Genomic DNA, 24,744 nt, shown 5'->3' on the forward strand with positions numbered 1-24,744 from the left:
AAGAGGAAACTAGGGAAAAGAGTGGTGAAATTCAACAAACTCTTGGACACCACAGTATTCATAGGAAAAGGTTATTCCTCTTTCTCTTCCTGAAGCTCAATGATAAAAGCACATTGGGAGAATCACATGTAAAGATCACATGTGTGTCCACATGTGTGCAAGTGGGGAGATTGGTTTCTCTTTCCTCAGCTGGATGGATGATAGGCTATTGAACACACAAGTCTTCCTGGAGCTTCTATGGCAGAGTCGTGTGGTGAGAGTCTTCTTGGAGAATTTAAGAACTTGCCACTGAAGTTGGGGAGCCACTTGTGAATCAAACATAGCTGCTCACTTCTAGTCTTCAGATTTGAATAAGAGTTCACTGGAGTAGCTCACACTAACAGGGTAGGAAAGGACTGTGGTCCAGAATTTGTTCCTGACAGGGAATAAATAGCCTCCTCTACCTAAGGCTGTTATTCTGTGGTTTTTGAAGGTTCAAAAGGTGGTTATCAATGGTTACCATAGCTATATGCAGAGCAGCATGAAGGAAAGGAAAAGGGCAGGATAGCTTCTAAGTGAAGGGAAACTCTAGCTAGAGAAGGAATTAGGGGTAGAACTGGTGTCAGAGCCCAGAATGGACATGACCGATTCTCTCTGAGGGATTCCTCAGTAGCTGAGAGAGCTAGAGAAAAGCTGAAAATCATCCAAATAAAAACAAACACATCACCAGCACAGAGCTCTCAATTGTAGAATCTAATAGCCATAGACAAACTGGACTGAACCAGGGAAAGACCTGGGACACTGTCCCACACCAACAGGCCTGATTATGTAAGATTTCATACCTCTATCTCCCCCTCTGACCCCAAAACTAGAGGAACTAAGTAGTGAGGAGAGAGGAGCCAGATCTTCCAACTTCTCTACTCCAAGCAGCCAGCGTCACAGTTGAAGCTTATGTTGAGGGGAAAAAGAAGGCAAACTTATTTATATTAGATTCACAGTTGAAATTTTATACTAGACAAAAATTCTAGCAACTGAAATTAGTAGAAAATGATCACATGTGCCAAGATTTTATGAAGAGTTATGAAAAGGAGATTCAATCCATCATGGTTGGAAGCTTTCACTAGAATAAAAATAAAATGATTTAGCGTTTATGCTCCTGTTGAGATGTAACCAAGCAATAAAACATAATAATACAAAGCACGCAGGATCTACTAAGGAGGCAAATGCACTAATCTAAAATCATAATCTTGTGGAATTTTTGAAACATTGAAATGTAAATTTTCATCCAGCTCCTCAGTTTTGATAAAGCATTGATTCTGTCAACTGTCTTTTTGGTTTAACAAAGTAAATGTGAACTTCCCTCAATCAGCGACAGTAAGATGGAGCCCTGAGACAGGCTCTGCACTGATAGCTTGGAGCCTGTTTGGGATTCTCCCTCTGCTTCTCTCTCTCCCCCTCCCCTGCTCACGTGCTCTTTCTTTCTCTCAAAGTGAATAAATAAACTAAAAAAAAAAAAAAAAAAAAATCAAAAGTCTTCCAAGAGAAATTATATTTCAGAAATTCATCTAAGGAACATGGGTACCTCTAATCTAGGGACTTTGAGTTCTACCCTTGGGTCAAGCTAGACCAGTGGAAGTATACCCTCATTTATGAGTATACCCTCATAAATATATTTCCTATACAAATCTGTCACCAACCTTAACTTCAAAGTTATGTTCTCAGTCTTCTTTGAATTTATTATTAAAAACAGCTATAAAAAATTCTCTTCTATTTTTTGGTAAAAATATTGCTGGTATTATTCAATGCATTGCTCAGTATAGCCCCTCTCTGGGAAATGTCTTCATCAACTTAGTGGCAGAAAAAAATCTCTCTGGATGTGCTTTTTTTCTTCCAAAGATGAGAATTGTAAAACTTTCTAAGTTTCCTTTGTTTTCCCTGTTGCCAGGATGTTCAGAGCTGTTTTCATCTCTATCAGAGCAAGTATGTCAAATGATATATAGAACATACGTGCATTTGTACTTTTTTTCTTGAATTTGATCCCTATTTTATCAATTTATTGTATGTTTGGGGGAAAGTCTACTTGTAGAGATTCATATCCCAGAAAGGGTTTGTTTAGAAGACTGAAAGCTGATCTCTTAACATGAAATCAATTAACCTTAAAAATGTTTTTCAAAGACTAATTGCAAAAAATTGTTTTAAAAGAAAATGGGTCCAAAAATCTTCATTCATTCACTAGTGTAACAACACTAACTAATCTGTATTGTATATTCTAACAAATTAAACAATGAGAAGATTGTTTTAGCTTGTTATTGTGTATTAATTATAAAAACTCATGTCTTATTTTTACTATAAGCATCATTAGGTATTGTAAAGCTTAGTAAAACCTCACATCAATACCCAGAAAAATTATTCCTAGCATCATGAAGATAGTTGTACCAGATGCAGAACATCTCATGGAGGAATTTATTTTTTCGTTTTATAATACTTTTTATTTGAAAGAATTTGCCTTCTTTGTGTACACTGAAATGTTATATTCTCTATGTATTTTACAGGAATAAAAAACATGTCTCATTTTAAATATTATCCCAAAAATAATTTAAGGGAGAAAAAGTTTTTGTGAAACTAAACTTTAAAAAAATCCTCTGGGTAAGCACCTCTCAAACAAAAGACTGATAATAAAATAATCTAGATTAATAAGATTTCTTGCCTACCTAACTACATGACAGGTTTCTTGTCCTTCCCCTTCCTCAAACACCTCAAAAAACATGTAGAAACCAAGCTAGAGATAAGGATTCTTCCCTGATACAGGTAATGCAAAGGGAAGGACCAGAAATTTCTTTGGCAAACGATTCCATCTCTGGCCATTTGTGTGTGGCTGCTTTAATACCAGGAACCCCACGAAGTGCGATACTGGGTTAAAAGCCAACCCTGGGCTAGCTGATGTAGTCTTCTCTGTTGAAAAAAGTAGTGGATGAGATAGGCTGAGAAACAACCATCACATAGTGACACTCGCTAGGAAAGACATAGAGGCAAAAAAGGGTTTCACAGACAGGTACAGATAGGTTAATGAAAAATCACATTTTGGTTAAGAAAATAAGACAGAAAAAAGGAGAGTTGGTGATCCGGCAGCATTTTTACATGATCTCCTTACTGAGATAGAGTCCAAAGGTTAATTATATTGATGTTCTTTGTTTTCTCAGCTTGAACAAATTAAGGTGCATGAGTAGCTTCAAAACAATACATGATAGGAGGAAATGGAAACACAACTGACAATAGCTGTGTGTATTCTGATAACTCGCTCATTCACGGGTTTAACATTAGTCAATCTGTAATGCTAACCCAATAAATTGACCAATAAGAGGATTGCTTTAGCATTACAGAGACATAACCTAGGTATAATTTTGAGGGCTTCCATAAATTAATTATATTATTATGCATAAACATCCATATATTATCAAGCATAAAAGAACTTGACTCAAGCTAGGGGATATTTAAACAGTGATAAAAATCATCCATGACTAGCCATGCTGGCACTATACTTCTTCAGCATACTCATGCTTATGGCTATTAGATGCCTCATTGCTATGACATTGCTAAGTATAGGAAGGACTATGGAAAAGTTTGTTGGCTGGTAAAAATACCTGTGGTTCAAGTTATTATTTTACTAGTTATGCAATGTAACGTATCTATTGTGGGTTTCCAAGAGACTCAAGTGGACAAATATATTTCTTCTTGACTCTGCCTCCACCTGGCACAGAAGGACACAGGGAAGACAGACTGCTCTGATCTCAGTCATGAAAAGGAGGGTAACTCATTGAATACATCTTCTTTATGCCACAGTTTAGGGCAAAAGGATCACAAAATAAAATTTATGATTTAAGGAAACAGCAATGGAGAAAATAAATATTTGAATAAAAGACAAACTTTTGCTCTAAAATCCTTTTTCCACCCTCTTAGATATCAATTAACTTAAAAATGATTGACTTTGCTTTTGTACCCTACCTCTAAGAATAACAGTTAAGGAAATGCCTAAATACATGAAAAGCTCTATTTGGTGGATAATTTAGTCTAATGTTTTATTCCTCCCTCTTTCTCTGTCACTCTTCAAATGTCTACTGAAGTATAAGCAGTACCATGAAATTTGGTGACACATACAAATGCTCTCTGAGTAGACTGAATGAAGGTCATTAATACAGGAAGGGTATACTTAGAATTATCTTTTGGTTGATAACCACTCATCCTCTATTCACATATCCTTAATCTCTGGTTTTCTATAATTTTAGGATTTATCCATGGGTTTTTAAAAAATCATGAAGCCCTCTTATTTTTTGCATCTACATCTTTAGATGTACATAACCCTAAGTTTACACGACCATCGGACCTTATAAAGAATTTGAGTTGGAATCTGGATTTTAGTAAAGAAAAAAGTCATGAGATTCTGTTAAAATGAGTCTGACCTGGTCTTAGCCCAAAGTTATACTAGAGAGGAAACTTTTTTCTTTTGAAAGCAAGAGTATAGTCAATATTTTCACAAAATATGAAATAAAATAGAATATAGCATTATTAAGCCAGTATTAACGTTTTATTAATGAGGATTTCACTTTTTAAAGGCTGTGTAATAGGACAACTTAATCTCATAACCTGGAAGTTTTTACTTCATTATTTTTGCCTCTTTATTTTTGGCTAAATTGTACTTTCAAGTGAGTAGACAAAAACCTGATACTATAACTTCAAGTAAATATACATGCTATTCTTCAGTGTTAAGTGATCTATTGGGCTGAATAAAAAGGGTAGATATGACGGTCTCTCTAGTCCCTAGAACAGTTTGCCCCAACATAGAGGTTTCTTGGGTTATTGCTAGAGAATGATTCCAGTTCTTGGTAGCCTTACTACGGATCCCAATTTCTGCATCTGTTGAGATAAGCCAGTGGCTAAATGGATGTTTGGTAATATTAAACAGTACCAATCTGCCTTCTGTATGGTGATTTTTAGGACTGGTCACACATACCCTCTTCCTCTTTCCTTTCTGTTCTCTTTCCATGTATATTTTTGAGATCCCATACATGTTAAGAACGGGGTTACTGTCTGTTAAGAATTCAGTCTAGTGGAGTTGAGATACAAGAAAACAAAAAGTTCTAGCTCAATATGGTAAGTGCTATGATACCATGAAAGTACAGATGAGATACACCTAGTGTCATTTATGGGGATTAGGGAAGGCAGTTTAAAGATTATACCTGACACAAATACACAGATATTTGTATATACATGTATGAAAACACATTTTTTAAATACATCACTTCCTTTGCAGAAGTAAGACAGTAATGACTGTGTTGGCTGATATGCCTTTCTCCAGTATAATAAAAGACATATACTATCTCAATTGGGGGTAAATATCTATAAACTACTTGGTTTTTCTAGAAGAATGATGCCACATAATTTTAAGGTATTAATACTTTTTTGATCTCTACTATATTTTCAACAGATGACTTACAGTCAATACCAAAGGAGAATTTTCATTATATGCATGGTAGAATGGAAAGCATGTTAGATAAATTAAAAAATATAGCTGTTACTCCTGGGTTGGTGGGTCATAAACAATGTGATTTTGACCAAATCATTTAACTTAATTAAATGATTCTTCACTGAAAACATGAGGAGGCTGAGCAATATGATTTAAAATTTCTTCCTAGATTTAAACTTCTGAACTTTACAAAACTCCTGGTGCACGTTAACACTTTTAAGCTATTATGATCTTAAGGCAATAACTTTTAAGTTTCCACTCTTAGAAAGTGCTTATAAATTATTTATGTTCTCATGCTCCCTATAAAATTGACTTAGTCCTGCTCCCCATACAAACAGTCCCCACTACACTTGCCAAGACCCGTCAGACTGGTTCTATTTACATCATTAGTGACTTCTTTCTTCACCTCAATCCAGCCCATGAAATTGCTGATATAGTCTGGATGCACACACTTGATTGCAGACCTCGGTCTCCACAGGGCTCTTCCCTGCTGGTCAGCGATGTATCGGTGAGTTCCTTTTTTCTTTGTCTTAAATTAACTTGTAGTTCAAAATGGCATAAACCACACCACAGAATGTGTAGATCTCTAATTTATTATTTGTTTAAGAAAATATTTTTGATTTTAAAATAAAATTATGTCAAGAAATACATTTCTCTTCTTTCTGCATTAGTGTTCCCTGGGATGTAAGGCTTCATCCCCAAATATTTTTGTATATATTTTCAGATGGGTTCAATAAATGATAAATGTAGATGGGGTTTGACAGCTGTCTTTTAGTTAACTGGTTAGTTAGTTTCAAGAATAGAATGTGTTCTTAGCTTGGGCTTTGTGCTATTGAGAAAATATTCTTATTTTCAAAGGTATACGTGAGAAAAAATAAATCTGAAATCATGCAGTTCAAAATTACATTCATTTCTAGAAGTAAATAATTTAAATTTCAAAATTATAGATGTTTTGAAAGGAAAAAAATAATTTAAGGAGACAGTCTGATCAAATTATTAGAGTTGGATTTAAAAAATAAATCCAGTGATATACCTGGCCACAATCACTTCTCTAACAGATAAATCATAATTATTTTGAAGTTGTTTTCATTCAAAGTTAGAAACTAAACAGTAACAAAGTTTCTATGTACTAGTTTGGACTCTGAAAAATAATTTTATCTTCAGATTAAGATTTTATTTTCTCTAAGTGATATATTGGCATGTCATTTTTTTTTTTTTTTTTTTTTTTGATTCTACTTTGAGAAGGAAACAGTTCGGAAAAACTTCCAGTAGAATCTTAATAGGGGCAAACACTCAGTCTCTGTCATTGATAGAAAGCTCCACATACTTATGAAAAGTTTAATACTCTTCTATACACATTGATGAAGCAACTAAGAGCTACAGACATAAATTTAGTCAGACTTCAAGGCTCCCTACCTTTTGCAAGTACTTCCCTATAATCCATGATGATTCTTCTGTCCTACACTTTTTACTACATTATCTTTAAGAATATTACTGTAAAAAAAGAGTGCTTTTATTTAAACATATAATCTCTATCAAACTTAAGGTACTAAATAGATTTCAGACTTTGTCTATGCTAGATATGAGTGAGTCTAGAAATTGTGTAGAGGAGCTATAACATGGGGGTATTGGAATGCATTTTTCTGAGTAGAGTCTCTAATTTGAAGGAAAAGATGTACCTATTTTCTGGTCCTACTTCAGAGCAGAGGGAAGATATCTCTCAGGGAAAAACAAAATAAACAAACAAAAAACTCCTCCCTGATCTAAAACTGTAAAAAAAGGGGAGCATATCTATGTTTGTCAGCCTAGGAGATGTTAAGAGAATGGGCTAGAGTAGAAAGGGACTAAATTTACTATGCACATTTGCACCAATAGGAACGCTTTGAAGAAAGAGGTGTAATTGAAATACGTTCTTTCTAAGGACATTGGTTCATAGCTGGGCAAACATAAGAAACACTGGAGGGTTTTATCAAATGTCACATTCCTTCCTCGTTAGCCAAATTTCTGAGAGCCCCCTCACTCACTGCACCTGTTCTAAATGAGAACCACTATTTTAGAATTTAAAGGTAAAAAGAAATTTGGACCAGGTAAATATTATTTTTTTTTCTTTTTATACGCTACCGTTTCCCCCAAATTCTTATTTTATACTATCCTTTGAGCATGAAGAGAATATATCATGGATTTTATAAACACACACACAGAGAGCAGAAGGCTAAAGAAAAATTTACTAGGAATAAGTTCATAGGGAAGAGATTGGGAAGAGAAGAATATATTTATTAAATATATTTATTTATGATGGGGTGTATGCTAACTGTAGTTATCCGCAACCACTGATAAGAATGAAAGATAAACAGACTGAATTTATAGACAGTATCTACACAAATTTAGATGCACAAAGGCGAAATGAGTAATATTCAAATTAAAAAAATGGACAACTTTAGTTTTTACTCAGTAGGGTGAGAACTACCTCTCAGTTTGTGTGTGGCCCATGGACTCTTTCCATTAGATTCAATGGGGGCTTATTAAAAATAGAAAAGCCCAATTCTCATCCTAGAAATTCTCATCAATCTCTGGTTGAGGCATGGGAATCACATTTTTTAAAAGTTACACCAGGTAACTCTTATTCACTCTAAAGTTTGAGAAGTACTGATTACAGTGTAAAGCTATAAAAAAGAAAGGAACTTGTAAGGTGGAATGGAATTAAAGCACAAATGAAATAGGTCAGCTTTTAAGAGAGCTATAGCCCTTTGTTTTATTTAAATTGGTATAATTATAGCATAATGGGAGGTAATCTCTCCCTAGTCACTTTTCCCTCCAAGGGAGAAGAGTACTCATTTATGCAATGTAGTGATGATTAAGGAAGAGAAGATAATTTCAGAAGGTATGGGAAACTGAAGGGTGGATACAGACATGATTTGGGTAGTTTGTGTCCAACAGGGAGGGTCTTAATATGGATCAAAAATATGTTTGTTTAGAGGGAAACCTTACGTGAAACCAATCAAGCATATCCCCCTGCCCCACCCTCTAACCCAAATCAATTCAGAGATAGTGATACTGAAAGGTCACCAAATTGATGTTTAGGCCCAGAGTTGCTATGGGATCCTGAAGAAAGAAAACTATCTGTTGAGCACCTATTATGTATTGTACATTTTCTAAAATACTATCTTATTTAATTCTGGAAATACCTTGAGAAACACTTATTGAGTGGCACCTGGGTGGCTCAGTTTGTTGAGCGTCTGACTTTGGCTCAGATCATGATCTCCCAGTTTGTGGATTTGAACCCTGCGTGGGGCTATGTGCTGACAGCTCAGAGCCTGGAGCCTGCTTCGGATTCTGTGTCTCCTTCTCTGTCTCTATCCCTCCCCACTTGCACTCTGTCTCTGTCTCTGTCTCTCTGTCTCTCTCTCGAAAGAAAAACAAACAACAACAAAAAAAACCACACAACTTCCCCCTCTCCCCAACTTATTGTGATTGCTCCTTTAAGAGTTGAAATAAGTGTGGCTCAGATTGTCCAGGGTTAGTAAATATTGAATCAGATAAGAATCTGATCTTAGCCTTCTTGGCTCTAAAGTCTATGCTGTTACTGCCACAACACATTGTCTATCATATGCGGGGAGCTAAAAGAAGAGTCTTTGGAAAGTTTGCATTCTAATAGAGAAAGGGAAAACACGCACACACACACATATACAGATCTGGAGAAAATGTGCATGTATGTGTAGGCATATATGGCTATACAATGTCCTAGCCAAAGAAACAGATCGTATACAGATTGATATGAAATAATGTACACAAATGCTGAAGGAGGAAAGGTGGTGGCATGTATTTTACTTTCATTGGTACATTTTTAGAAACATTTTAAAGAATGCATGGACTGCCCTTATTTAATTTTCTTAAAACTATCTTTGTACTAAAACAAGACGAAAATGTGACCTAACTTTTCCACACTGTTTCAAAGGTGAGCAGTGACTGAGAGTATAATACCTCAATTACATCATCACTGTTTTCTAAAAAGGATTACAACATTTGCTATTGCATGAAAATCAAGTTCGATTCGAGCGGCATATCATGGAAAGAAGTCACCTGTCTGTTGTAACTATAACTGTCTGAAGGGACCTTTGTTATTTTTTTCATTGTTGTCAGCTTTCCTCCAAAAATATGCCATTGTTTCAATACAAAGAGGGAATAAATAGAAACATTCAAGAAAAAAAGCAACAGCATGTGCTTCAGTATCGTCATTGAGCTTTATAAGTATGCCTGATGGCTTTAGTAATCGAGAATGGGGTGAGTTGGGTAGCTGTGGAGCAGGTCTTCTAAGACAGAAGGTGGTGAAATGGGTGCTCTGGCTGCTTTCCATGGCTTTGTCAGCATTAGGATTTAGAGGAACTGCATGAAGAACTTCATAAAGCACACTCCTTTGGACATATTCTCATCAAAGACGGTGGGTGAGAATTAGGAAGAATGCCCTCACAACTGCAAGCATAATTTAATACATTTGAAATGAGTGGATTAGAGAATAGGAAAGTATTAAGAGGTTGAGAAAAAAAAAAAATGGGTTGCAGAGATATCAAGTTATGCCAGAATCTGCAAGCCCGAACTTCTCCCACTTACTTACATGGCCTGTGTGGTTGGGCAATTTGTGAGACTTTTAGAATAGTAGCTCTGAAATAATAGAACTAAGCTAGGGAAATCAGAAGTACCATACATCATCACTAAATTCTCTCTTGCAATCTTTTGTCTGAAGATGTCAGGTGATGTCTCTTTTTTGCAGCTGCAAAAGGAGATGCAGAAGAATTTAGCACTTTGTTTCAAGTCAACCTGTGAGTCAGTGAAGAACAAAATAATAATTGCCATCATTTGTTTTACATGTCCTATGTGCCAACTACCGTTTTAAAATATCATGAGTATTTAATCTTTATAACAACCTATGATTATATTATTATTCCCATTTTATGGGTGAAGAAATTGAGGCTCAGTTGGTAACATTATTTGCTCAGAGGTAACACATTGCAGAACTGGGAGTTAACCTAGATCTATCTCTCTCTAAACCTATGCTATTAACCACAATGTTGTACCATCCTCCCGTCTCCTGTATCTACCACAATGGTTCTACAGCAAGGATGATTTAACTGTCTCATAGTGTCAAAAGCTATAGAAGCTATAATTATAAGCAACAGTGTTATTATTCAATGGGTAGTCTTCTCAGTTTTCCTCCTGGTAGACAGGCAGCATTGCTATCTGTGTTCTATAAAGTAGGGGATTCAATGTTCAAAGATTAGGTAATTTGCATGTGGTTACAGGAATGGGTGAGTCAGTCAATAGTAGAGAGAGGATCTGTTTTTCCTGTTCACCTGTAAACTGAATCCAATATTGTCAAGTAGAAGAGTTAAATTAACACAGGTGTCTACATTATCTAGGAAATACTACTGTTATTATTATTATTTCCATTTGAATATGTACAGAAATATATGACCTTTTAAAAATTAGTTGTTTACTTTAAAAGCTTGTCAGGTTGCATTTAGCAAAATTCAGAGAGGGTACATATAGCAGGAAAAAATACATATAGATGATTCCACCATATATTTTCTTATTTGGTACTTATCAACTACCCTGTAAGGTAGATAATTTTAATAGTACCATGAATTTACAGGTAGGGAAACCAAAGATTAGGAAGACCGAGACTTCCAAATCTGAGTAAGTGATTGGTAGAGCTGGAGTTTAATTCATCAGTTGAATTTCTTTTTACACATGAGGCCTAAGCAAACTCCTGATACATGGAGCAGAGTTGCTGTGGGTGAAGTGGCACTAAGGCTTGGGAGCCTTACTTGCTTTGTCTTCTTATCCCCTTAGGCATGCATGAGGCAACTTGAGGGATTTTTCAGCCCACTTTTAAAACAAATTAATTTCTCATTATTATGGTGGAAATAATGACAAGAGCCAACAGTTGTTGAACCTTTATTATGTGCCTGGTCTGATGCCAATTGCTCTATAGGTGTTATTTTGTTTAACCCTCAGAAGAACCCTATACTTAGGTCCTATCATTAGCCCCATTTATAGGTGGGGACATGTAGACTTAGAGAGAGTGAGTAATTTCAGAGCCACTTAGCTAGTGAGAGGCAGAGCCAGGACTAAATCCAAACTCATGGATGCCAATGAGTTTGATGCCAAAGCCCAGACATGGAAATGGAAGTCCTTTGTTTAAAGTCATAGAGCATAATCAAGAGTATTTTAAAATCAGCTGCTAGACAATATTAACTAAAAGTATTTTATCATCTTTTCCATATACAGAAACTATAAAAAAGTTAGTAATATATTTCTTGATGTTCTCTTTTCACAAAGATAATTACATAAAAGTGGCAATTTACTTTGATTGCAATTAATCTGTTTTGCATATTTTAATAGCATTGGATTTCTCTATGTAGGAGTGACAAGAAATTTAGGGTAACAGAGGTTTATATAAAAGGGAAATAATATAAACAAGTCTGGAGGCAAACAGGTAAACCTGTCAGGAGATTAACAAAGTAATCAGGAATTTAGGCTCCTGCTGTTGTGCTGTCCCACTAGCAATGAATATACATCCTCTAAATCACGGTCCAATATGATTGCCTGAGCTCCAACTAGCACATATGCATTCTAGCTATGAAATGCACATCAGGATTCCACCCACTGGAATAGAGACTAATTAGTCAGAACTTATTCACACGGTGACTCCTATGGACAAGGGACACTATTCTATTTTCCAAATGGCCACGTGCTTAACCAAATATCAAAAATTCTATTAATAAGAAGAAAATATTTGGGATATACATTTACAAGTATCTACTACAGACATGTTAAGTTTGAACGATGGTAAGTGTATCCTATTGTGATGAACAGCAGGCAGTAGACATATGGGTCTGAAGTTAGCAAAGTGATCTGAGCTGCAGTTATGGATTTGGTAGCCATCAGCATATAGATATGAATTAAAGCCGTGGGTGTTGGTAACTGAAAATATTTTATTCTTTTGGATAAAAAAACACTGCCTTTATAATTTTATGATATTGATTTGCACAGCAAGTTCTACCTTATTCTAACATGAATCTGAGCATATTTCATTATTATCATTAAAATGCCAATATATTAGGGTATTATTAATGTAATTATATAATGATCAATTTTATAAATTCTGTGTTCCATTCAAAAGTTAAGACCCAATACTTTTCTATATTACAGGTCAACAACTGGGGCAGGGGATTCATTAATCAAGAAATCTCACATCTGGAAGAATAATATAAATATTAACAGAATCAGTAATTTTCCAATTGTCCTTCATTGACAAATTAATTCAGATATTATAAACAGGAGTTTCTAGACTACTGAAGGGATTCTTTGATTGTGGCTAACAGTGTTTGCCAGGAAAACAGCAACCTGGAAGACACCACAGAGTCTTAGCATGTGTTTCAATGGATACGTTCCAATTTTAAGGGCCATTACTGTTTTATGTAAAATGAAATGTCATGGGTCTAGGGATTTTTAAACTGGCTTAGGAGGCAAGCAGTAAAGACATTTTATGACTTCCTCTTACAAAACTTGGATCACTTGCAGTCCCTTACTTGTAATCCCTTACTTTGTTCCAGTTATCTGGCATGTGGCAACCAGAGAAAATTATGTTAAAGCTACTTGTTTGATAAATGCTGAATTTTTATTACAAAAATATTAAGCATTTTTAAGTCATGTGAGACATGGAACACTAACTTTGCTGGAAATTAAAGAGCATTTAGATCAGTTAAAGTCCCCATTGTTTTTTTAACAAATGAAGAAAATGAGAGCACGTGCAACGATGGTGCAAGTTGGCGATTAAGGGATGTTGGAATTTGTGTGATGTTGCATATGCTCTCAGGTTTTTCAGCTGAGAAACTTCAGGCTCAGATGAAAGGACTTCATCCTTAAAATTTTTTTAACGTATTTTTTTGAGAGATGGAACACTAGCAGGGGAGGGGCAGAGAGAGCCGGAGACACAGAATCTGAAGCAGGCTCTAGGTTCTGAGTTGTCAGCACAGAGCCCCATATGGGGCTTGAACTCACGAATCACAAGATCACCACCTGAGCTAAAGTCGGGGGCTATCCTGACTGAGCACCCAAGCGCCCCAGAAAGGACTTAATCCTTAAGCAAGAACCCTCAGGACTAAGATGCAGGTCACTGGTTTTATAGTTCAGAGCTATTTCTACTGTATCATGCCAACTCTCATAGGAGGCATCTAAGCAAAGTTATGAGAAAGATTTGGTAGGAAGATATCTAACGTTACAAAAAGTTTCTGAAAGTCTATATGTTAGCCTCAGAGCAGCCCCAAACTGAGGTTTCTCAACTATTTTTCTTCTAATAACACCTGCCGCCACATACACACTTCCTGTGAATTCCTATTTTCTTTTACACTTTTAAGTGCGTACAATTCCCACGACTAGTTGCAGTGGCATCCCTTGTCGACATTTCTGTGGGAAACTGGCTTTTCAAGTTCCTTACTCAGATCGTGCCAATTTAATATCTTGAAGTGGAAAGAGTTTGAGGAAAAGAAAGCAAATATATCTGCGGAATTAAAGATTAAGATAGCTCAATTTATAAGTCTATAAACCCATACCTAATTTCTTAATAATATCTTTAAGTTCTGTTTCACCACATCTACCTATGATTATATATTTCTAGAGGTCAGGCTAAGTGTCAACCTGAATTTCAGTTTGTGGTTTCCTGTGCTGCACCATATCTGTCTGGGAACTTAATAAATACCTTGATGATCACACAATGGAGATCAGAGACATTCCTTCCTGTTGAGTTGCCACTAATACTCGCCACTAATATAACATGTGTATTTAACAAAGTCTAATGATCACATGTGTGATTTTCACAACTTCCATTTAAATTAGGTGCCAGAAAAGATATTATTACTTGAGTTTATGGTTGGTTAAATATAGGAATGGTTAAGCTATGGGTTTTGGCTAAGTTAACAGTTAATGAGGGGTAGGGTTTTCCGTCAACAATGTTTATTCACAATATCTATTTAAAACTTCCTACTGTACTAAGTACTGTATTTATTGCTGTACTAAGTAATATTATGTTTTTGTGCCTACAATTTCAATAATCTTTAAATATTTTACAATGTGAAATCCCATTATGGAGTCATTTCAGTAATAATCAAGGAAGTGTTGTCAGATATGTTAAAAATTGTTGTAGAGCTTGGTATGAATGATTTTATACTGCTCCCCTCCCTTCCCCATCATATTGCTTTCACTAGGTAGTAATTGGTGTCACCTGCTAATATTGAAGGAAACACTAAGAGTGTTACAAAACTAATTTTTGTTTCAATGCTAGGAATATTGTGGAGAATAGAACTTATTACATTATATACGTTGTTTTTTTTTTGTGAGAAAAATGTGGCGTTGCTACTGAATAATTGATCAGTATTTATTTTATGGTTGCCATGAAGAATGTACCTGAACATGGTTGGCTTGTTTGCTCTGTTTGTTTATTTTTGTTTTTGAGTTCGTTGCTGGTAAGCTACAAATTTTGTGGCCGGACTTAAGGAAATGTCTAAATGGGAATTTACATAGTTTTAGTATTACTCCCATTTTATGTTTTCACTCATGTTTTGTTTTCTCCTTGCAGAGAATTTAAATTCTCTCTAAATTTAAAACTTTAAAAAAAATGCTTATATTTGAGAGAGTGGAGGAGAAAGGGCAGAGAGAGAGGGGGACAGAAGATCTAAAGCAGGCTCTACGCTGACATTAGAGAGCCTTATGTGGGGCTCAGCCTCACAAACCGTGAGATCATGACCTGAGCCAAAGTCAGATACTTAACTGATTGAGCCACCCAGGTGCCCTTTGCATCTCTAAATTTAATTTAATACCATATATACTATATTATATCTATATCTATATGTCTATATCTATATCTATACCTAATGTCCTTTTAAGTTACCTTAAGCCAATCTAGAACAAGATGGAATATAAATAAAAACATTTATAATAAAAACAATGAGCTTCTCACCATTTACCTTAGCTGTAAGGAGAAAATGGAAAAGATTTTCTGGTAATTAGACTACCACCTTGTTGTAATTGTAACTTCTCTATGTGAATTTTTCATAGTTATCATTTTTGAGAATGCACACATAATTCAGTCCAAAGGCCTGACTGATGTTATTAGACACTTTATAAATTTGTGTAACAGTTGACAGGACAGAAATATGTTATTTGCAATTTTATAAGAAGTAATTTGTATTTCTTTTAAAAAAAGCAATGAAAATATATGATCCATGCACACATATACAAATGTTAATTCCACCCTGTATATTTTTATAGTCTCATTCTACAAAGTATAAGAAAGATTAAAGATCTCTCCAATGCCTACTGGTATGAGTTTTCCACAGAGGAGAAAGCACCTGAGGTATTTGTGTAGATAGAACAAGCAGGCACAACTCAATAAGCTAAAGAAATAAACAAGTGCCAAAAATGTAATAAAAATTGAATAAATAGTTATTACCTGATATTTGAAATCCTAAGTGCTGACTTAGGGGATTAGCAATGTCATAAGGTACCAGGTTGTTACTTTATTGTGGTATCTTTCTTCATGCTTTTCTTTTGATATTATAATATACAGACCTTTAATAGCCCCAGATAACATGTTTCCTGAAATTAATGTCCCTCATTTGCATTTATCACTTTCTGTACTACGATCACACTTTACAGTGGATAGATCAAATCACAGTTGGAAAATCATATGTTTTCAGGTGAAATAGAAATATTAACCACAAAGCTTGATCATTACATAAAGTGTTTTATGGAAATCAGGTTTTACTTAATAGTAATTATTCTTCACAACTTCTGACCTGTCTTTCCTTGTGTGTAATATGCCAAGTTCTTTTCCAAGGCTAAGGCAGACTAGAAGTGCTTTGAGAGAAACTAAAACCTACACTATGGTGTTGACAAACATTCAGTTTAATTTGGTTTAGTCAATTTTAATTCATTTCCCTCTGTGAACATATCTAAGTCAGAGAATATAGATATAAGTAAGGCTCAGTCCCTATCCTCAAGGAGTTCAGAATACATACTTCAACGTGATGCTCTGATGCTTGGCGGGGGGGGGGGGGGGGGGGGGTGGGCAGGGGGATAGACCTAACTAAGGGGACTTTTTGAACTGGCTCTTAAATACACATGAGTTTTTATGATGCAAGCAGAGCTTAAACTCTGTTACTCCACCTAGGAGGCAGCAGAAACAAAGGTGAAGAGCCTGAAAGCTCATGGGGAAAAGGGGGAATGTCAGTTTGGGTTTCTAGTAGTCTCAACTGGCTATATCACTTCTAGAAAGATAGCTTACTGAAATGGAGAGTGATCCAGAGATTGGGAGGACAGAAAAGAAAACTTGTTAAGCTACAGGAAAAATTTTAATGAGAATTCCAGAATAAGGTCAGTGACAATGGGATTACAGACAGACTACATTAAATTTGCCATGCAGATGAGACTGGAAAATTAAAAGATTATTATAGCTTCCCAACACAATTTGCATTGACTTGTAGGTTATTGCTTAAGTCAACCATCAGTAAACTATGGCCCAAGAGCCAAATCTGGCCCACCACCTGTTTTTGTACAGTGCTTGAGCTAAGAATGATTTTTATACTTTCGTGGTTGAAAACAAATCAAAAGCCATGACAAATGAAAATTATATGAAATTCAAATTTCAGTGTACAGAAATAAAGTTTTATCGGAACACAGCCATGCTCATTTGTTCATGTATATTGTCCATGGCTGTTTTGGGCCTACAAGGGCAGAGCTGAGTAGTTGCAACAGAAAATGTGTGGCCCAGGAAGCCTAAAATAGTTTCAACGTTTTTTATTTATTTTTGGGACAGAGAGAGACAGAGCATGAACGGGGGAGGGGCAGAGAGAGAGGGAGACACAGAATCCGAAACAGGCTCCAGGCTCCGAGCCATCAGCCCAGAGCCTGACGCGGGGCTCGAACTCACAGACCGGGAGATCGTGACCTGGCTGAAGTCGGACGCTTAACCGACTGCGCCACCCAGGCGCCCCCTAAAATAGTTTCTATCTGAACTTTGACAGAAGAGTTTGCTGACCTGTAGTTGAAGTAGTTGATAATAATGCTTTGGAACCATCAGCTTTACAGATACTGTGCACATGTTCATTCAAAACATCTCAGCTGGACTGGTCTGGTGAAACACGCAGACTAGGAATATCAGTGCTGGTTACCGTTACAGAGAATAAGCAAAGAGTTTGAGATCCACTGTTAATCAGTCTATGATGGTGGTGTGATGTGCGGGCTTGTGCTGATAAACTTTCCTTTGAAGCACTGTGAGCCCTGACTTACTCTCCAGTGTTTGTCATGAGGTTTATTTGCCTTAGTGTCTTTTTTTTTTTTTTTTTTTGCCCTTGCCTTTTTGTTGTTATCTCTGCTTTTCTTTTTTAGTACAATTCTAAACTGACGCATTAGGAAGTGATAATGATAATACAACTCTGGACATATTCCTTATCTTTTGGCCATTTTAGGCTTCTAAAAATGTACCTATATTTTATTTGCTGTATTCACTTGCTATATTCATTGTCTAATCACACATGTCCTCAAACCGAAAAGAAAAATCACAGAAAAAAGGAAATTTGATGCCACTGAAACTATTAGAATTTATCTAGTCTGTCTGAAGGTGTGATTTTACATGAAAAGGTTCAGAAAAGTTTCAACAGGCCACAATAATCGTTGGACAAGATTTCTGTACAAGAGGGGTTAATTACATTAAGTGTCTATGGATAGGCACTTTATTCCTCCATTTTACCTATTTTTTTTGAGCATACTTCAACCACATGTAACTAGGAATAATTCAGTATTGGATCTCTTGCTGAGAGAGCAACAAAAAAAGTAATTAAGAAACAGGGTGAATCAGTTTGAAAAACAATGCCATATAGACTGGGAAGAGAAGAGATAATGTTTCAAATGACTAACATCTCAGCAATGTGGTCATTACCATTATTATTAATAATGAAAATAACGATACTAATAATAGTCCTTGCTGACTGTTTTCTACTTGTGAACCCAGAGTAATAAAAAAAATTATCATTTTAATCTCTATATAGCTCATCATGTTAGGTGGGGTCTGAAATTATTATCTCTGGTTTTGACCTGTAGAAAATAAGAGCGAGAATAAGAGAATCTATTGGTACAAGATTATACAATAAATAAGTTGGTGGCAGGACTCAGAATCAGACTCTCTTATTGTTTATTCAAAGTGTTTTTGGTAGATTCCCTTTTCTCTTTGTCCCATGCTGTCCCTGTTGTCCCTTCAAATTACCAAAGACAGAGCATCACCAAAATTGTTGTGAATCGTGGGGGTTAGGACAGTACCTTGGGCACAATAGTGATGGGAAATCCATAAAAAGACAGGTATAATCTTCCTTGTTATTTTTTTTTTTTTTACCTTTTTAAAAATCTCTCTCTCTCTTTTGTTTAATTCAAAAGCTATTATGTTTGTGGTTTTAAGAAAACGAATGCATCATAACACAAAAAGTAAATAAAATGAAAGTCTCTCATATTTCTGCTATTCCACTTCTTGCTATTAGTAAATTTGTGTCTCTTTCTCTACATTTTGCTATGCACACACGTAGTTTCATTATTTAAAAACAACCGGAACATAGAATGCATATATTTCTGCAACATTTTTTCATTAAAATATATCATTGACTATTTGAATGTTAATACTTCTAGATTTACCCCATCAATTTAACAGCTGCATTGTTTTATTTTGCTGTCTTAATTAAAAGTTATCATAGAGTAATTAGAATTTCTGCCATATTTCACAACTCTACATAGTGATCATATATTTTTGATAATTACAGCACATTTCCAACAATTACAAATTCATATTCTTCATCTGGCATGTTTTGACATTAGTTGAGAAGCCCTTCCCTCCCCACATTACCCCCAAAGTTTTGCTTACGTCTGCTATATCCATCTCCTTTCTTCTGCAACAGGTGAATAGCAAGCATTCAGAGATGAAGGAGCAGGGATCAGTTTTTAGGTTTCTTAGGCACATTTGCACATAAAAAATAATAACCTCCTCGTAAAGCAGTCTTTTTATATTGCAGTAATTGCCATTCTAGGATCAGGTGTTTGGAATATCACTCAAGGGAGGACTGAAGATTGAAGAGACTGGGGAGAGGAAGATGAAGTTTCCTTGGCTATAATCCCATAGGAAAATCACAGGAACAAGGGAGGAGACCAAACAGAGTCTCTGGAGTCTTTCCCTATATCTCTGTGTTTTCAGGAGGGGCAGAATCATATCTCAATGATGATAGTATTGACTTCTGTGACAGTGTTCCCACAGAATAAAACATCGAGACAGAGCCAGGGTATGATGAGGTATGATAGGGACCAAAATGATATCACTTCCTCGTCCTACATAACTGGAAACAGAGTCCCCTTGATTCCTGTAAGCAAAAATTATTTATTGCAAAATGCTTTCCAGTTTGCAAGAAGTTTTCAGATTCCTGACCTCATGCAGGATTCTGCAATCAATCATGTGCTTTACACAGAATGGCTATCCTGTCCCTTATCAATGAATGGGCAACTTTCATCGGGCAGAGTTTAAATGATTTTTCCAAGTTTCATAGCTACTAAGGAAAGAGGTGGACTCAGAGTCCTCCTTATTTTGGTTGAACTTCCCGTGTTCCTCCAGGAAAGCACCACACTTTCTCACCCGTCCTCATGTACCAGACAGTGCTCTGGAGACAAGCATATGTGCCAATGATTCTACCAGTATCTCAAGACATTTAAAATAACAGCATCCTTATTTAAAATAACAGCAACTCTGACTTATTATTTTATTTTCTCCAACTTTTGAGTTTGCTTAGCAACTATTATAGCACAAGGGAACAGCAACTGTGATAATTAAACAAAAACCTGGTTGACAAACATTTTTCAGTAACATGCTTTTGAAGAAAGAACAAGTGGGAGAGGTTGAGGGAATCTTACACAGAAGGGATTTCCTGCAGTGTTACTGAAATTTGGAGTCAAACAGGTTCTTTGGAAGAGAGTTCTGGGTATCTTTTATGTGTATCCTCAAAGTTTGTTTGGAGACAAATTAGAAAAATGGAAGGAGAATAGAATTAGAAATTCTATCTGGAATAGTATAGATCAAGCTGTAATGCGTTTCATGGACCATTTAAGATTCTAGAGTGGTAGAAATAGGCTTTAAACATTTTTATAACCTCTACAGTGCCTAACTCAGTATTTTGAACCTAGCCAGCTCTGTAAATCATAACTAACACTTACACAGCACTTTCTACATGCCAGGCACTGTGGTAGGCACTTTACATATAGTAATTCATATAATCCTTACAAAAATCCAATGAGGGGCCCCTGAGTGGCTCAGTCGTTAAGCGTCCGACTTCAGCTCAGGTCACAATCTCGCGGCCCGTGAGTTCGAGCCCCGCTTCGGGCTCCGGGCCGATGGCTCAGAGCCTGGAGCCTGCTTCCGATTCTGTGTCTTCCTCTCTCTCTGTCCCTCCCCCATTCATGCTCTGTCTCTCTCTGTCTCAAAAATAAATAAACGTTAAAAAAATTTTTTAAAAATCCAATGAGATACGTACTGTCATTATCATCTTCACGTTATGGATGAGGAAACAGGCACAGAGATGTCAAATTACTTGCCTAAGGTCAGGCAACCAGAAGCCAGGATTGGCTTCAGCAGCCTGGGACCATGCATGTTCTAAACCAAAACAGTACTCTACCACCTGAGTGTCCTGAATTCCCCAGAAATGTCTGCTTTAACTAAGGAGTACATGTGGGCATACTGTGACATAACCCATTTATTTGCTTTCTTTCTCAGGCGAGCTGCGGTGAGGGCCAGGAAGAGAACTTGTTTGGAGCCCTGGGCTATTGGCCTTATCACCTTTATATCCCTGATTGTCCTGGCAGTGTGCATTGGACTTACTGTTCATTATGTGAGATACAGTAAGTATGGGCTGCCCTGGCATCATGTGATTTACCCCTAAATATTTCCTCTTGTGCATTCCAGTTTTGATTTGCCTCAGGCCTATTCATTCATGCCCACAACTTATTTGCATAGCTGGTACAAAGAATTCTTTACCTACCTGTCTCTTACTTAATCCTCACAAGCCAAGAAGGATTCTTTCATCTATCTTTGATGTAGCAATGCTTCCTGCTGGGAATAGCATGCTAGTTTTAATATTCGTTAATAAGCAATAATCAAATATTAAATAGGAAGACCATAGGAGAGTTAGAGTCCACTGTGTTGAGTTGTTTGAAGACATAGGACAATCACCTTGATTTAAAATTATTCCAACTTATTGAAATCCTGAGAGCCCAATAAATTAATTACATAATCAAGGATCAGAGAGAAGTAGGCTCTATTCTTTACGAGTAAGATAGAAAAATGCTCATAATGATATATTGTTGAATAAGTGCCCATTTCTGTTATTTTAAATCTAATCTCGGAATATATTACATGTGATTAAAGAGGATAGGATATGCTGAGAAGGTTAATTATAAAGAGGTTCACTCTGGTAGTCAGGTGTCTCACATCTAGATGAACCATGAGTGTGCTATGTTATTAGAAAGGTCCCCAGGGTGCTTTAGGACTATTCTTCTATAACAACCCTTCTGAAGTTTCCCTCTACTTTGCTTGGGGTTGTAATTACTTGACTCCACTATGACCTATTGGCTTAATATCTCCCTTAGTGACTAACTAATTCTTTGATGTCAAGACACTATAACCAAAGAAGCTAATCACTTGATTCAAATTTAATTGCAAATTTGCACAAGTTGCTTTCCTATAAAGAGACAGTATGATCAGTAAATTGGTTATCTACTTCCACTAACAGACATAATCTCAATTCCAATCTCAAATCCAATCTCAATTTCTAAAGCAAGGTGGACCATTTCTGGGTAGTTTAAAGTAAAAATATTTAAAGTAAATACTTGTTTTGGTAGAATTTGCCCACACACAAATCTTTAAATTTGGAGTATCTATATTTTGATGATTTCTCTGGAGCATGTTTTTAATTAAAAAAAAAAAAGAATGGCTAAAATAACTTAATTCTATAGTTCTGTTATGAATATATTGAGTCTCATTATATTATAATCATCATTATTTCTCTCTACAGATGCCTAGCACTGTATGATAAAGATTAGTGAGGGGTATCTAGGTGGCTCAGTCTGTCAAGTGTCTGACTCTTGGTTTCAGCTCAGGTCATGATCTTACGGTTTGTGAGTTTGAGTCCCAGGTTGGGCTGTGCTGACAATGCAGAGCCTGCTTGGGATTCTGTCTCTCCCTTTCTCTCTCTGCCCCTCTCCTGCTCATGCTGTCTCTGTCTCTCTCAAAATAAATAAACTTAAAAAAAGATTAGTAAGTCATATGTATGATATCTTCATGGGGGCATACTTTGGTTTGTCTGACTTCACAAGGAATTCCTAGTAATGCTAGAGGTTTCATTACTGAAGTGAGAGAAAATGTTTCTTACTATTTCTCCTTTGCTTTTTCTAAGCCATGCATTATAAGGCTTACAAATCTTACTCACATGCATAAAATGAAAACCTGGCAAGGTTTTTCCAGTAACTTGTTCCTGGATCCTATTGTCTGGATGATCGGTATGGTAATATGGAACACTCAACTTCCACTGCCCACACAGCACATCTGAATAAATAGTGATTGTTGTGATATGTGTTACTGTCTTACATGTATGACCCGCCCTCTGTTTGGAGATATAAACAAAGAACAGAGTGGATATAGCACATGAGCATTGAGGAGTTGGCACACCTAGATAACCAACTAAACCAAATAGTTACGGAAACAGACAGGTTAGGATGGAGGTAATTCACCTTGAAAAAAAACATCATTTTGGCAAAAAGTCCAGGACAGCATAGAATTGTGTGGGCGGCTTCTATCCAGTGGCCTTTAGGTCTGCCTTTTTGCCCTTTTGTAAATTGTCTGACAGGAGGTGACTCTCTTATGAGCAATATCCTTATAGGTTACAGATTCAGGAACTTGTTAGAAAATTATCAGCAAACTAGTGTTCATCCTTATTTTTCTTACTTTTCTGTTAATATTCCTCAATAATATTTCCCAACAGCTACACATGCCATATAATTTTGGCAACTGGGAATATATTTTGACTCTTAGTGACCTATTTGAGTCTCTTCAGCAAAGTAAAATATTGACTACAGATAAGTTGTTCATTTGGGTGAAACATATGAAATCGTCATATTTGAGCATATTTGGCTTATACAAATGGCAGTTTCAAAAAGTCAATCTAATAATTTAAAACAGAATAAGAATAATATGTATAAGTCAGTTCTCTCTACTTTTTCAGTGAGGGGATAGGTACCCCACCAGTAGTATTACATGGGAGCTTGTTAGAAATGAGGATTATTATGCCCAATTTAGACCCAATGTTCAGTATTTCAATAAGTTAAAAACCTTCTTTGGGATTATGTGTATTTCCAGGGAACTTCCTGGATTTCAGGTCATTCTGGCCTTTCAGGGCAAGACCGTTCAGTGAAAGGGAGGTAAGGAAAGAGGGAACAAGGCAAAACCTCCCTAGCACCTCACTTTGGTGGCTCATTTCCAGGAGGTCCTAACATTTCAGGCTGCCATCCAACATCTTTTGCATCACTGACCATTCCTTAGCCATTCCCTAGCCTTGCCTACCCAACCAAATCCTCTGGATGGCTCGGATGTTCTTTTGAAATTTACCAGTAGTTTTTTCCCAAAACTCTTATGTATGAGAGACTTCTTATACAGCTTCAGTGAGTGGGTTTGGTTTTTCCCACCCAAAAAGTGGTATGTAAAGAAAGTTTGTGTTATGAGAATTAGAGCTTGACTTGAAATCCAGTTCTGTCTTTTCTGGCTATGTCATGTTAGAGTTGGGCAATTTCCTTACATTTCTGAGACTGTAGTCTTTACCTGTTAAATGTGGACATACTGCCTTCCCATGGAGATTATAGTAAATTAATGTTAGTTTCCCTTTCCTCTGGGGTTCAAGTGAAGAGGGAAAGAATGAGAAGCAAGAGAGAAGAGGAAAGAAATTGAGATTGGGTGAGGCACACTCCATTCTCCTACAATAACCACACACAACTGTCTTGATCACCATTATATTCCTAATACTCAACACAGAGTCTTTCATAGAAGAATTAATATTTGTTGAATGAATGAATCTTCTTAAGGTCCCATGCTTGCTTCAGGTATAGAAGGGTAGATG

The 24,744-nt window shown here is 36.2% G+C and overlaps 1 protein-coding gene across 3 annotated transcripts in view; it reads left to right on the top strand.

The window, feature by feature from the left end:
- Window positions 1–5,904: 5,904 nt before the first annotated feature.
- The window catches only part of LOC109278226 (transmembrane protease serine 11E-like), a 42,500-nt gene continuing 23,660 nt past the window's right edge, over window positions 5,905–24,744 (top strand). For all 3 annotated transcript variants that reach the window (XM_019468402.2, XM_019468405.2, XM_019468411.2), the window contains exons 1-2: window positions 5,905–6,008; window positions 21,354–21,478. In XM_019468402.2, coding sequence (XP_019323947.2) covers window positions 6,001–6,008; window positions 21,354–21,478 — 133 coding nt within the window. In that variant the 5' untranslated portion in view covers window positions 5,905–6,000. The remainder of the gene's footprint in view (window positions 6,009–21,353; window positions 21,479–24,744) is intronic.

Source organism: Panthera pardus, unplaced genomic scaffold (assembly GCF_024362965.1).
Source record: "Panthera pardus isolate Hobbes unplaced genomic scaffold, ASM2436296v1 HiC_scaffold_13, whole genome shotgun sequence".
Taxonomy (NCBI): Eukaryota; Metazoa; Chordata; class Mammalia; order Carnivora; family Felidae; genus Panthera; species Panthera pardus.